Genomic DNA, 16,130 nt, shown 5'->3' with positions numbered 1-16,130 from the left:
GTGCACAAATACAGCCACTGACAATGGCAAATTTAAAAGCAGCTGTGGCTGCTTAACACAAATGTCCCATGAACAACTTTGAGGGTCAATGAGTGGCAATGTTGAAGTCTATGCTAGCTTATGAACTTCTGCTTTATCGGGCAACAAGAAATGTAACAGTCTGACAAATGGCCTTTGAAGGCACTGCTGAATGGCAACTTCATATTTATACAAGCAATGCCATGCACAGTATGAACTGAAAACTGCCTTTTATTTTTGGCTAGATTTGTCAACCTGATGTGGCCTATTTCTGAATTTTGCTGCCTGCAGTTTTTGTCATTTGTGCTTTATCCCTTCGCTATGTTTTTGCCGACTTTCACCTGTGTGAAGTAGTTTTTGTACATTTTTGCCCAATGAACAGTTAGTACTGCTTGCTCTTAAATACTTGTTTTGTTCGAAGGAACCTTTAGTTGCGGCAAAGTGCTTCTGGTGACTATTATTCTGTGTCCTTCTTTGTCACGCTATCCTAATTTCACCGTGGATCCGTAGGAACTCGCCCAAATGCCAGTCTCGATGCCAACTTTTTACTGAATAAGGGGAGTCTCACTAAGGCCTGTATAACAATGGGCAACATCTATGCTAACATCATCTTCGAGAAATTTATATTGAACATTTGTTTTTTCTTGCACGGTCTAACTAATAGAAGTTATCACAGCAGCAAAAGCACATGTTTCGGATATTTCAAATTTTGTATTGTTTGAATATTTTTCAATAATGTAAATTATTCTTTCTCTAGTGCTTTTTTGGGCTGCATATTCAAAATGTCCCATTTAAATTCTCAAAAACACTTGGAGCAATTACTCAGAATCCTAACAATCAGGATACAAACTGTTTTCATGAAAGAAAACAGCAAACTATAAAACTGAAACTATGCACTGAAAATTAGCATATTTCCTGCAGTAGGGAAAGAGTAAAGAAGCCCATCTCCACAGCATATACCAAATGGCAGTGAACAGCTTTTATGGGCTTTTATGTAGCTCATAGGAAAGACAGAACTGCACAAGTATGAACGAGACAATTATTACTATTCAAAGGCTAGAAGGGCAGCTTATGTGACACTGACATTAGCAAAATATGAACCTCCGATCTTGTGGTAATAAAATGTGATGCTGTCAATGTGTGCATTGGTTAGTAGTGCCAGTGTTTATTCTCTGAACATTTCTTATATATAAACAGTTTCAAAGGTAGTCTAATGAATGTGCTTGGAGAAAAAGCAGCTCACAAAGTAGAGAAGTGCAAGAACAACACTGTAGCGACAGACTTGACATCACGCTTCTAGTATCAATACATTGGCCACTATATGGTTAAGAGCCAAAAGGTGATAGTAACCTGTTCTACTTAATGAACCTGTTTCCATCCACATTACAAACAAATTTACACGAGTTGAAAAACGTTGCACGAACACACCAATATAAAAAGAAAGGTGCAATCAACCAACCGTATGTTCCCTGAGAACTTCCTTCTCAAGCTCTGAAAATGGCAAGGAGAGAAAAAGAAAACATCATGAGCGAACAAACTTTAACGATTGCCGCTTCAACGATCAGCAGCTGAGGCCGACAAGCTTACCTTTCTAAGCTCCATTTTTTCGGCCATACAGAACACGCAAAAAGCGCCTGCAAGGAAAGTACCGTGGGAAAATGAAGCACATGTCATGCTGCGATCAATGCGGAAGCCGGAGGCTTCAATGAAAACACGGCACCGGATCGAGCGTGAGCAAACAAGGCTATTATAGGATCGATATGAGAACTAGCGCCATACAAGCACAGATGCACCAATATCAACTGCAACAGGGAGGTTCGATGGCTCTAAATTTGAAAATGGGAAAATCAATTTTCGTTGCCAGACGAAAGCGACAGCAATGGCAGCCTACCGGCAACGTTTCAATTGGATAAATGATACGTTTCCAATTGCCCGCCAAACTTGACTTTACATGCCGGCACCCCCAGATCGCTGCCGCGTACAATCGATGCACAACTTTACGCAGAGCACATCAAAGCTGCGGCTTTTGCAACGCTTGCACAGCGGCTGCAGTATATGTGCAACCAGTGGCAGTGAGCTACAAAGAAGAGGCATTTATATGACAATTGTCTTTAGACAAACTCAGAAGACCACACCACTTTTGCAGAAAAAAAAGAAAGAAAGAAAGAAAGTGGCCTTCTACAACGCGCCACATTGTATGCCGCACTGACCGCCTAATGATCACACGCGCGCTTGGAAGCATCTCCCAGTGCGGTGCCCTACTTCAGCCGAGCAAAGGCAGCGCAAAAATATTCGCTCATGGGTGCACCAAACCATGACGGCGATCGCTTTGAACTTTCTCCGGCGTTAGCTTTTTCTTCCGAGGAACTATGAGCATGCACTGTCACTTCGTCAGAAACGGAAACCGCGCACTACCCGACCGGCTCCGAGAAGAAAGAAACCACAAGCGAAAGGGCGAATTGGCCCCGAAGCGGTTCCTCACCTTGGGAGAAGTCTAGCCCGCCGCCTCGGTAGAGAGGCCGACGTAATCACGGCACGGACGGAAGCTCACCGGCGGTGTTATTGAACCCGCGCTGCCACGCTACGTTGACTCCGCGGTCCGCGTGGCTGGAAGCCGGCAGCAGTTGCCGGGTTTGTCACGAACAGGCATCACGACGACGATCCGATGCAACCGCAGCGACATAAAACAAGACCGCGAGCCTCACCAACAAGAGCACAGAGCTACTGCTGTGCACCAGTCCGACGACTCGGGACGTGCCATGTCGAATCCGTGAGATCCGCATAAGTGTTCAGTGTCGATTGGTCGAGGTGGCAACTTCTTTAGGCTTTGGGTTGTTGACACAGGTGAGGAAATAAGTCTACCTTACACTGGCTGGCATTGACAAGCTGCTACTGCCAGCCATTATGAAATTCCTGGGGGCCCCCTTCTTCGCTACCTCCTCAGCACCTCCTCGGCCTCCGCTCCGCTGGCGTCCCCCTCGCGTTTCTGTGTTTACGTTACGTCATGAGATGGTCGTGACATCTGGCGGATGCTTCGCTGACGACGTTGAACTTTCGTTTTCGAGTGACGCTCGACAGAGGGGGCGACCTCAGCGGCGTGCAAACTGGTCGCTGTTGGGAAGTGGGCGCGCGAATTTTCGAAAACGGTGGTTTGCCTGATAGCACTAATAATTCATCCATGAAAGGATGAATTCATCCATCCACTTCATCCATGAAAGGATGAAGAAAGAAAAGTTCTGCTGACGATACCTTATCATTCTAGCATTACGGCAGACACCTCAACTCTAGTACACTTTACCTGAACAGTGGCTAGGGAGGGGAGTGGGTAAGAGGCTATAGCCTGGGACAGGGAGTAAGAATATGGGACAGATGATGTTACAGTACTCAGGAGACTAAAATACACAAGACCGTAATTTCTCATGATCAGTTTGATTTTGAATTCTTCTCATTATATCACCTATGATGCCGAGTGGATGATTCCGATTATAACTATGGCGCGGCGAAGTCTGAGCCAATAACAAAGCGCGAAAAGAACGGAAAATGAACTGAGTAGATACGACCGCAGAAAGATGAAAAAAGTGAGCTTTATTATTTAGGAACATTTTTCTTTGAGTGTGGCAGCACGCCTAAAGCTTACAGTCGCTGTTCTGATTAGAGTCATTGCGAAGCTAGATGTTTTAGACAACATACACGTTTTCATTGGCGTCAAAGAAAATATTCAATATTCAGTGGAAAATCAGCCTCAATGTTTACAGGTCATTTCAGGAATGAAATAAACATCCACTCGAGAGGTTTTCTTTTTGATACTCTTTATAAAGTGTAATCTGCGAAAGCTCCATTTTTCTTGTAAATATTGTGCGTCTCGACGTACAGTTGCACCGCTGTTTGCACCTCTGTTTGAACCTATTCTTGAGCGCGCCCCACCTATAGACAACGCACAACATCACGTGGATGTCCCGGAAAGATACGAACGTTGTAGCTTTTTATGGGACGTACTGAGGACGTCCATAGCACCGTGCCCACGATGACTTTTAAACACAACATCTGCTGCTGGACTGATCGCGAACCTGACATATATCCGAGCAACATCCTCAGAAGGATATTCTCAGGACGTTGCTACCAGGTGTGTTTATTTGGGAGCTTCATGCTTGCCCGAACGAAATTGAGTATAACCAAAAACGAAATACAATTAAATGGCACACTGAAAAAAAAAGAAAAAAAAAAGAACGTGCCTTTGTAGACTATTTTGTTTTAAACAATAATTATTAAGAACTCACTGATTCCGAATCAGCATGGATTCCTCACCGGCCGCTCCACTATCACAAATCTCGCAAGATTCATGACACAGATCTCCGCGCCAGTACTTCAAAGGGGGCAAGTTGACACCATTTACTGTGACCTCAGCAAAGCTTTTGATCTGGTCAGCCGCTCACTGCTTCTGATTAAGCTTACGCACTTTGGTGTTGACTCGTCAATTCTAATCTCTTGCACAGTTATTTTTTTAATAGGTCATGTTATTTTAACGTCAACGGCCAAAGGTCTTCTTTTATATAGCAACTAGCGGCGTCCCTCATAGATCAGTATTAGGATTGCGTAACTCAGCAGCAGCTACAGCGAGCGCTTTTCAACATGTCATCGTATCTTACATCGTGGAGGATACATCTATCACCAGAGAAGAGCGTTGCAATGGCATTTACTCGCAAGCACATGGGTGGCTACCCACTGATGCTTGGTGGTCGAGCCCTTCCCTACGTACGGACACAGCGCTTTCTCTGTTTCTTGCATGATCGATCTTAACCTCTCCTGGACTATAGAGATGTAAGTGGTTGAAAAAATCATTGAAAATTTCGGGGAAAACGAAAACAGAGCTTCCCCGCGGAAGTTTCTTTTTAAAAGGCTTTTGCAAGGAAATTTTCTCAAAAGAGGGAGTTTGGGAGTCTGCGAAGCACCTGGATCCATCCACGTGGTGGCAAGGACTTTGCTTCAACCAACCCTTGAGCCCCCTCGCCCTGTGGCATACTGCAGATTCCCCCCTCTTCTGCGGCACGCGAAAGAAACTGGTCTGAGTTTGGAAATGTGCCCACCAAGCGACGCGACAGGCTCGCAGGGGATCGCGTGCAAATACTTGTGTACGTGCACTCGAACTTCAATGTCCGGAAGTCTTCGTCCGCTGCACAGCGAAGCGTTGACGCGTCGCGCGGAATTGAATCGGACCCAGATTGATTCAAATGTCGGTCTTGACGCTTTGATGTGCAGTCAATCCCTTGACGTGAAACCATGCCTAGGTTTTGAACCTGGAAGCTCTGCTGGGACTTTGTGAGGCAATAATGTAACAATTATATTCTTTTCAGTGTTAAAGAAATAAATGTGTTGGGTTTTTCATGACTCTGTGCGCAATCGTCTTTTTTTATTTTTTCGTATTTTCCTGAAAAAAAAAAACATGAAAGAAATCAGTTTTTTTTCACGCCCCTCAAAATTTCATGAAATTTTACGTCTTTATCCTGGACACCGGACATAGGCGGCCCGACCAGCTTTCCGAAACCTACCCGTGTTATATACACGGGTAGGTTTCGGGCAGAGGGTATATATATATATATATATATATATATATATATATATATATATATATATATACCCTTTGCGAACAGTTTTCTATTTCTAGCTTTATGGCGAAAGCAATTATATCGACACTTCAGGAAAACTGTCGTGGTTGTCGTCGCCGTGATGTTCCGCATTAAATCCAAAAGCCATATACATGAGCGACCCATACCCTGTGGGTGCGGGAAAAAGCACGTAACAGTGAGCCGAGAAGGATGGCGGCATGATGGCATTATTTCCCACGCGCTCAATATTCGGGTTAGTTGTAGGTAACGTATTTATCAAACGCGAATGGGAAGGAGAGCACGCGTCTTCTCCTCTAGCCCTGCCGTAGCTGTGAATGACTGTGCGCGGCTGACGCTTATGGGGCTCGCGTGCCATATCTAATTGTTGGTAATCATTGGTGGGTGCAATGATAAAGGGCGACCAGGGATGGCTGCTAACTTCATGCGCACTGTCTTCCTTGCCCCTAGTGTTGCAGAATTAAGAGACAGAAGTCATCGCAGATCACTCACATAGGCCGTCAGTAGTGGACATAAAGATAGGCAGATAATGATGACGAACCTAATTTTCAGAGTTGCTGTGAATTGCGCGGCTGTACGAACCGTTCGCCTCCGCTGCCGGCGTTCTTCACAATGCTTGCGTTGTGAAAGCGAGTGCTCTAGGTCATCCAGTGAGGTACTTACAGGTTTACATGGTCCGTGCTTACTATGTCCACTATGTTTACTATGCTTACTATTTTAATTTTAGGTGAATGTTTACTACAATTTATATGGCCACTATAACTAACGTATCGACTCGTGTAAGGGCCACACTTTTCTGTCGCGATTTTGACAAGCCTTTCATGGGACCGGGCCATTTGACCTCATTTTTCCAACTACGAGTAGGAAATCCGCTGTAAACCTCCGCGATCGCCTCCTCTCGACATCCAGTAGCGACGCGCGAAAGTACGCTGCGCGCGACAATTCGCTGTTGAGCCCGATCAGAATCAGTGCATGGAACGCGATTGCTTCTCGGTTGGATACCTTTTTTTAATATTGGCTGTCAAATTATGGGTGCGGCCCTTACACGGGTGCGATCCTTACACGGATTTACACGGTAAGAATCTTCCTTCGTGTAATTATCTTCTACTTCGCTATCACCAATACTGCTTCGCCAATTCACGGCCAAACTGCACTCTTTTCATTTTTTTAGTACTTTGAGTCCGAGTATAAGCGCTGCTGCGCATGACTTCTAGACTTATATTTATTCTGATTATGAGTGAATCCGGCTTGGCATCATTTCGGTTACTGAGGTGTTTCAGCAAAGTTTCCAAAATTTTTAAATGTGGCCTGTGGCAGATAGTACAATTCTAGTTCATGAGCTCGTCTACTCGAAGAGGCTGGCATTACTTGTACAAAAAATTAAAATGCATAATTGACTAATTAACAAAATTAACCAATTAAGTTTTTTGCTAATTACCTTATGGCCCATGCTGCAATTTACAAATTCTAGCCGTGGAGTTAGCTCCACATGGAACAAATTCTCAGGCCGACACCAGTGTCGAGATATTGATTATGTAACTTTGCGGAGAAATGTATTGGCGTACGTGCTAGTCATTTTCTTAACAAAACGTCGTTTTATGCATCGAAGCACAAAAGTATGAATAGATATATAAATTATGGGGTTTTACGTGCCAAAACCACGATCTGATTATGAGGCACACCGTAGTGGAGGACTCTGGAATAATTCAGACCACGTGGGGTTCTTTAACGTGCACCTAAATTTAAGTATACGGGTGTTCTAGCATTTCGACCCATCCAAATGCAGCCGCTGTGGCCGTGATTTGATCCCGCGAGCTCATGCTTAGCAGTCCAACACCATAGCCACTAAACAACCACGGCGGGTAAGCGCAAAAGTAACTGCAACGCCAATGCATTTCTCCGCAATGTTCGGGAATTAATATCTTGAAATTGGTTCCATCCTGAGAATTAGTTCCTAGTGCATCCACCTTGCGAATTCCACGGCTAGAATTTGTAAATTGCAACACGGGTCATAAGTTAATATGTTAAGAACCTAATTGGGGAATTTTTAATTAGTCGATTATGCATTTCAATTTTTTGTGCAAGTAATGTGCACCTCTTCGAGTTGACCAGCTCATGAACTAGAATTGTGCTATCTGCCACAGGTAACCTTTAAAAAAATTGTGAAAGCGTTTGGTGAAACACCCCGTATTTATGGCCTCTGCATGCAAGATGCGATGTTTACATCCCTAACGCGTAAATGTTGTAAATAATTAGAAGAGCTTTTTTTATTTTGTCGCCAGTCGTTAGCATTGCCTACCGGAAAGAGAATCAATATTGAGACACATACCACTCACGTGCTTTTCACGCGCCGTTGATAGAAGACTCTGCCAAAGGGGTCACTGAAGTCTGCAGGTTTTTTTCAGTGTCAAAAAAGCACGCAAAATAATTTGAAGTGAGGTAGACATACATCAACATATTCATTCTCTAGGTATAGACTATCCATTTAGTTGGCTACCTCCTTCTCTTTAAATAATATAATAAACTTTGTCATTTGTATATATTTAAATATACTGTGTCTGTGGGTGGTGTTCTCAGCGGAAATTTTTTTAAGATGTTAAAGTGAGGAAACACGGATGAGGTAGCCGCCGCTGGTGCTTCTAATGCGCCTGTCCTCATATTGTCAGAATTTGCCGAAATAAAGCGAAAGTATAAATTAAAATCCGTGCACGTCCGTGCCAACAATGGTGCCGTAAGTTTTTAGCCACAACAAAAGTGAAAATGCAGAGTCAACGCAAGAGAATCCTCAAATTATGTGGGAAACAGAACTCCGGTAATGACATTTTAGGGGCGGGGGGGGGGGGGGCTCAGCCCCCCCGGAAAAATTCCGGAGGGGGCGTGTGCCCCGGTGACCCCCCCCCCCCCCTCCCCCGCAGTCGGCGCCTATGACACCGGAAGTGAAAATGTTACGGGGACGAACCTCCGGCGCATCCCAAATTATTAGTTTTCCTGCTTAACCGTGTTGAGGTAGTGACTGCCGGTCGATGGTGATGCTGTCATGCTTATGTTGATGGTCTCTTGCGCTATAGCCTTCCTATCCTGCAGCGACTGTACCCAAACAATAAGGAAAAGCTTGGAAGCGGCGCGTAACAATAGCCCGTGTGTTTGTCTCGGCCTTCCGAAGGGGTCGTCTTGTATAGGGACAGTAGTTGAGGCTCACTGTTTAGGTGTTGACCTGCTACGAATTCAGGGAACGGTCCGCATAAAAATTGCCTGCGGCAAATAGCACAATTACAATGGTCTTCGTCAGGTCATGAAGCAGCTAAGCATCGATGCGAACAAATGCTATGGCACTTATAACACCGCACAACCTAGATTTTGTAGCCTCCGCGACTGTTGGCTTCGAAGGTCGCGTGGATTCCATATGGACAACACCGACATCTATACCGTACTTCTCGGATAAATGTTTGCTGAGCTGTGCAGTTCTTTTTCTTTCTTTTTTTTGTTACCATGTACAGAGGTCAACACACTTGTCTGGAACACACTCATGAGGGACAAATGAGCTACCAAAGCTTAAAAGCCGACCACCAGGTCGAGAGAAATCAATAGAAACTGTAATTGTCGTCACGCAACCTTGCAAATACAGCCCATTTTGTGCCCCGCGTCATATTCAGATATCGCCAGCGCAGTCCTGAGAACGTAGTTCACGCGTTATAGAGAAATGTGTTGACCTCTGTACAAGCATGGCAAGGTCATTGAACTGCAGCTCGATGGCACACCATGACGAGCTTGCCAAAGCAATTATCGTCCAACGCCCTGAACTGTATTTCTTTGTTACTCCGACACTTTTCCGCCGCCGGCCTGCACCACCGTCGGAGAGATTAGTACGAGGTACACGTCGGCGGAGGTCTTCGTCCGCAAATGGTGGAGCTCCGATCTCGGGTATAATATTCTGCGAGAAATGGAAACACTGAAAAGCGCGTCAGTTGACGTGCCTTGCGTACAAAATAAGCGGAGCGGCAGAGGTTCGGGGCAGAGTAAGTACAACGATGACTCAAATAAGGTACACGGACGTCCACACAAAACGACCACAGGAAGAGCTCAGAGAGCCCCACGTTTCTCACGTGACGAAAAGTTTACGACGGGTGCGTTGTTGACACTGTATGAAGCTGATATGGCGCTTCTGATTTTGTTTACTGGAATGCTGTTTAAGTAAATTTATGAGCACGGCGTATGAGAGGCCAATTCAGGTGACCGCGGATGTAGCTTTTCGTTTACAGGGTCATGACAATTATGCATTGTCAACCAAACAAATAAGCAAAATGTTGTTTAACAAATCACCTAATTAATTATAAAAAAAGAAAAGTACCGTGTTGTCAACACGATCAAGAAAACTAATGAAGGAATGGAAGAATTACGGTGTCCCGTACTAAACAGATTGCTTGCCAAATGCCCGGAGGGTGTATGTGTCATTGCTAATGTGGACGATACCATGGTATACAGTTAGTTAGGAGATGCTCTGATAAAACACGGCTTTACTGGATACCGTCAAATCTACTGTCGCCCATTTACCTAAGCGAATGCACTCGAAGCAGGGGCAAGAACACTGAAAAGTGGCTGGAGAGCCACTTACGTACGGGGCATAAAACTAATATGCTGGAGGTGTAAAAAATGCAACAATTTTTTTTTTCAGAACCCATCTCTGATGTCTGTCCATGTATGTCAAGCTTCCTTAATATTGGAGACCGTTGCATTGCAACGCATGTTATGTACAATGTACACGTATCTTTAATTTACAGATTACGACGTGTCCATGGTTTCGGATACTTGCTTCTTGACGTAGGCATCGCGTCATATATATATATATATATATATGTGTGTGTGTGTGTGTGTGTGTGTGTGTGTGTGTGTGTGTGTGTGTGTGTGTGTGTGTGTGTGTGTGCACGCGCGATACTGGCGTGCGCGCGCGATACTGGCGATCATGCCATCATACGCCAGGACAAAAAAAAAAAAAGAAGAGAAAAAAAAGAAATGAAGTTCTATTACAACACCACAGATCATTGGCCTCGTTTTAATGACGCGCTAATGATAAACGCTCAGAAAATTCACTGAAGTGGATATCATGGGTGACATTTTCATGACTGCACTAATTAGCACAAATCAAGGCCAGGACGTAAACTGTATGTTCACCTGTTGTCTTTAAAGACATGAAAGACCATCTTCGAAGTGTTATTGGACCTACGCACGATGTGCGATCGGTGAGAGTCGTGCGTCATCGTTCGAACAGCAGCAGGCAACGAACGGTACCATCCTTTCCAATTACGACTTCTTTACTTCTCCCCTCGGTGGCATCGGGTGTCACACTATAATACGCATAAAAAACCAAGGGGACTGCTGCGCACACCACACACTGCGAGCGAGTACCAGTAGCGCGAGTCGGCCCACACTGGCCACCATTCGACGGTCAGAAATCTAAAAACATCGAAACCCAGCAGCTCAGGAGCGCTCAGGAGCGAGCCGGAACTTTTGAAGAGCGAGGGAGCCGTGACGAAAAGAGCGGCTGGCTCCTGAGTAGAGATGGGCAAAACGACTCACTTCAGTGAGCGGCTCGGAACGGCTCAGCTCACTGAAATGAACCGGTTTATTTGAACGGCTCACCGGTTCACTTAAACGTGTAACCTGTGTTATGCATATTATATAGTTATGTGGCTTTGAAAAAAAAACGATATATGCATAATTTAATAATCGTGTTATTGGTATTTTCGCTATGTTTAGAGAATATTTTTACATATATTAAAAGCGTGAATTTTTAATTGCAAGGAAGCTTTCTTTTCTGATATTGGGGATAAAATGGTTATGATACTGTGACAGGCAGAATGCGACGTACTTTTTTTCAGAAAAAAAAAATATGTAACTTCATCGTCATTACAGAAGCTTGTCCGTTTTTGTGGTACTTTAAGATCAACTTTTGTCAAAATAAGAACACAAAATGATTGTACATTATGTTTCAATTTTATTCATTTATTCACATACGTACGTTCACTATAATATGAGTAAGCTGTAACGCCATGCAAAATGAATGTATAAATCATTTCTTGAAGTACAATACAAAAATCATACGAAAAATCCATAAAACTGCCGCACGTACCTTTCGTTTTTTTTTCTTCTCTTGACTGCACGCGCGATACTGGTGATCATGCCATCATACACCAGGACAAAAAAAAAAAAAAAGGAAAAAAGAAATGAAGTTCTATTACAACACAACAGATCATTGGCCTCGTTTTATTGACGTGCTAATGATACACGCTCAGAAAATGCACTAAAGTGGGTGTCATGGGCGACATTTTCATGACTACACTAATTAGCACAAATGAAGACCAGGACGTAAACTGTACGTTCACCTCTTGTCGTTAAAGGGCCCCTAAACCACCCAGAGGTCGAAATTTAGTTGTAGTGTTGCAGTTGTGCACGAGTGTACAACGAGCACGTAGCCGCGATAATTTTTCGAAATGGTGCCGTAATAGCGGAGTTACACGCGTTTGATGACCGAAAAACGGCCCTCGCTCGTTTCGCTCTTTCCTTCGCTACTCTCCTCATCGGCTGGTCTCCCCTCCTCGCCGAGTGCTTCTCGAAAGGTTACATGACATACGTCATCGCCAATGCGCTTCTCAAAACACGGCATACTTCCGGACACGTCCACGCTAGCGGCACATATACCGACGGCGAGCAGTCCGCCAATGCCGTAGAACGTCTGCCACGCGAGAGGTGTCCAAAGTAGACGGCAGTTCGGCCGGCGCCCCACCCACTGCACCATCAATGGCCCAATCGACGACCGCGAACCTGCGCGCCTCCGCCACCGGCAACGAAAACATCAGCTGCAGCCGGGAGACGACGGGCTCGGCTGTGCTCGCACCGCAGCCGACGGCGCCGCTAATAGCGTATTTTTCTTCTTTGTGTAAAAGTATTGCAAAGAGCGATAACAACGATAAAAAAATATTGCGGCTTGTGTGCTTCGGTATTTCATTTCAAAGCGCCGTCCGTTTTAGCTTTGAAGGGAACCACAAAAGGCCTATAGCGACGATATCGGCGCCGTCGAGTGATCAGCGGCGGTGAATATGCCGCACAAATGAGTCCCGGTCTCATCCTCTCTACGTACGGCAAGGAAATCTCGCCGTTCGCGAGCAAGAACCGCTGTCGAACGGCGGCCCGCGAATGGCAAACGGCGTGCGATGAGTTACCGTGCCGGTGACGTGGACTCAGCGCTTCTCGGCTACCCGCTGTTGCTGCGGTGCCGGCCCGTGTTATGCGAAGCGTACCGCTATAGACCCTGTGTTGCTCGCACGTCTGGAAAGGCCAACACTGTCGCACTCTGTTCGCGTAGCTAATCAGACCGCTAAGCATGACTGTGTTGGAACGCAAGTGATTTGGCACTTGCGTTGCGGGCTGTAATTACCGATTCGCAAGGGCGCACAAACGATCAACACGACGAGGAAGAGCAGAAAGCGCGCGTACCTGCTAGCAGACTAAGCGGAAGTCGTAGGTTATTGTTCAACCAACGGACATCGTTTCCGCAGTTGACATCACAAGATTCCCCCTGCTGACATCGTGACGACCACTGGGGGTACCGGAAAGGCGAGGGGAGGAGAACGGCATTTTTTTTTTTTTGGCGCTCCCGCAGCGCGTAGCGCTGCAGCGTTTGGCATCGTTGATCGTGACGGCATTCTGAACTCGATGCGCGTTTACTTGAAATGCTCAAAAATATCTGAGATGGTTTAGGGGCCCTTTAAAGACACGGAAGACCATCTTCGAAGTGTTATTGGACCAGCGCACGATGTGCGATCGGTGAGAGTCGTGCGACATCGTTCGAACAGCAGCAGGCACGAACGGTACCATCCTTTGCCAATTAAGACTTCTTTACTTCTCCCTCGGTGTGGCATCGGGTGCCACACCATAAGACGCACAAAAAAACCAAGGGGACTGCTGCGCACACCACACACTGCGAGCGAGTACCAGTAGCGCGAGTCGGCCCACACCGGCCACCATTCGTCGGTCAGAAATCGAAAACCATCGAAACCCAGCAGAAGACCCAGCTCTGACGGAACGGTTCGGCACGGCTCACTCAAGGAGAGAGAACCGGCTTCCTCACTCCGAAGGAACCGCCGCTCACTTACTGAACCACGGCTCCTTCGGTCTTCAAAAGAGCGGCCCGCTTCTGAGCGCTCAGGAGCGAGCCGGCTCTCTTGAAGAGCGAGGGAGCCGAGGCGAAAAGAGCGGCCCGCTTCTGAGCGCTCAGGAGCGAGCCGGCTCTCTTGAAGAGCGAGGAGCCGTGGCGAAAAGAGCGGCTGCTCCAGAGCGCTCAGGAGCGAGCCGGCTCTCTCTTTTGAAGAGCGAGGGAGCCGTGGCGAAAAGAGCGGCTTGAAAAGAGAGAGCCCGCTTGCTCCAGAGCGCTCAGGAGCGAGCCGGCTCTCTTGATCTTTCCTGAGCCGTGCGAAAAGAGCCGTGGCGAAAAGAGCGGCTGAGCGCTCAGGAGCGAGCCGGCTCTCTCAGAGCGAGAGAGGCGAGCCGGCTCTCTTGAAGAGCGAGAGCATGAGCGAAAGAAAAGAGCTGGCTTCCTGAGCGAGAGCGCGAAGCGAGCTCTCTCTTGAAGAGCGAGGGAGCCGTGGCGAAAAGAGCGGCTGGCTCAAGAGCGGCTCTTGAAGAGCGAGGGAGCCGAGGCGAAAAGAGCGGCCCGCTTGAGCGCTCAGGAGCGAGCCGGCTCTCTTGCTCCAGGCGCTCAGGAGCGAGCCGGATCTTTTGAAGAGCGAGGGAGCCGTGGCGAAAAGAGCGGCTTGCTCCAGAGCGCTCAGGAGCGAGCCGGCTCTCTTGAAGAGCGAGGGAGCCGTGGCGAAAAGAGCGGCTTGCTCCAGAGCGCTCAGGAGCGAGCCGGATCTTTTGAAGAGCGAGGGAGCCGTGGCGAAAAGAGCGGCTTGCTCAGCTCAGGAGCGAGCCGGATCTTTGAGCGAGGGAGCTCAAAAGGCGGCTGCTCAGCGCTCAGGAGCGAGCGGCTTTTGAAGAGCGAGGGAGCCGTCGAAAAGAGCGGCGTGCTCCAGAGCGCTCAGAGCGAGGGATCTTTTGAAGAGCGAGGGAGCCGTGGCGAAAAGAGCGGCTGCTCCAGAGCGCTCAGGAGCGAGCCGGCTTTTGAAGAGCGAGGGAGCCGTCGAAAAGAGCGGCTGGCTCCAGAGCGCTCAGAGCGGCCGGATCTTTTGGGAGGGAGCCGTGGCGAAAAGAGCGGCTGGCTCCTGAGCTCAGGAGCGAGCCGGCTCTCTTGAGCGAGGGAGCTCAGAAGCGGCTTGCTCCAGCGGCTCTTTTGAGGAGCGAGGGAGCCGGCGAAAAGAGCGGTCTCCAGAGCGTCAGGAGCGAGCCGGATCTTTTGAAGAGCGAGGGAGCCGTGGCGAAAAGAGCGGCTTGCTCCAGAGCGCTCAGGAGCGAGCCGGCTCTCTTGAAGAGCGAGGGAGCCGTGGCGAAAAGAGCGGCTGGCTCCTGAGCGCTCAGGAGCGAGCCGGCTCTCTTGAAGAGCGAGGGAGCCGAGGCGAAAAGAGCGGCCCGCTCCTGAGCGCTCAGGAGCGAGCCGGCTCTCTTGAAGAGCGAGGGAGCCGTGGCGAAAAGAGCGGCTGGCTCCTGAGCGCTCAGGAGCGAGCCGGCTCTCTTGAAGAGCGAGGGAGCCGAGGCGAAAAGAGCGGCTTGCTCCTGAGCGCTCAGGAGCGAGCCGGCTCTCTTGAAGAGCGAGGGAGCCGTGGCGAAAAGAGCGGCTTGCTCCAGAGCGCTCAGGAGCGAGCCGGCTCTCTTGAAGAGCGAGGGAGCCGTGGCGAAAAGAGCGGCTTGCTTGCTCCAGAGCGCTCAGGAGCGAGCCGGCTCTCTTGAAGAGCGAGGGAGCCGTGGCGAAAAGAGCGGCTGGCTCCTGAGCGCTCAGGAGCGAGCCCGGATAACTCCTTGAGAGAGCGAGGGGGCCGTGGCGAAAAGAGCGCTGGCTTGCCTCCAGAGCGCTCAGGAGCGAGCCGGATCTTTTGAAGAGCGAGGGGAGCCGTGGCGAAAAGAGGCTTGCTCCAGAGCGCTCAGAGCGAGCCGGCTCTCTTGAAGAGCGAGGGAGCGTGGCGAAAAGAGCGGCTGGCTCAGAGCGCTCAGGAGCGAGCCGGCTCTTGAAAGAGGCGGGGAGCCGTGGCGAAAAGAGCGGCTTGCTCTGAGAGCGCTCAGGAGCGAGCGGCTCTCTTGAAGAGCGAGTGAGCCGTGGCGAAAAGAGAGCGGCTGGCTCCTGAGCGCTCAGGAGCGAGCCGGCTCTTCTTGTAAGAGCGAAGGCGAGCCGAGGCGAAAAGAGCGGCCCCGCGTCTGAGCGCTCAGGAGCGAGCCGGCTCTCTTGAAGAGCGAGGGAGCCGTGGCGAAAAGAGCGGCTGGCTCTGAGCGCTCAGGAGCGAGCCGGCTCTCTTGAAGAGCGAGGGAGCCGTGGCGAAAAGAGCGGCCCGCTTCTGAGCGCTCAGG

At 48.3% G+C, this 16,130-nt stretch overlaps 1 protein-coding gene across 1 annotated transcript in view; it reads right to left on the bottom strand.

The window, feature by feature from the left end:
* Window positions 1–2,390, bottom strand: part of LOC119450369 (uncharacterized) — a 66,359-nt gene extending 63,969 nt beyond the window's left edge. The window contains 2 exon segments of the mRNA XM_049666486.1: window positions 1,478–1,509; window positions 1,606–2,390. Coding sequence (XP_049522443.1) covers window positions 1,478–1,509; window positions 1,606–1,692 — 119 coding nt within the window. The 5' untranslated portion in view covers window positions 1,693–2,390.
* Window positions 2,391–16,130: the final 13,740 nt, after the last annotated feature.

The sequence above is a fragment of the Dermacentor silvarum genome, chromosome 4 (genome assembly GCF_013339745.2).
Source record: "Dermacentor silvarum isolate Dsil-2018 chromosome 4, BIME_Dsil_1.4, whole genome shotgun sequence".
Classification (NCBI taxonomy): Eukaryota; Metazoa; Arthropoda; class Arachnida; order Ixodida; family Ixodidae; genus Dermacentor; species Dermacentor silvarum.
Note: the sequence above shows the minus strand (reverse complement) of the source record. Positions and strands in the feature narration are given on the sequence as shown.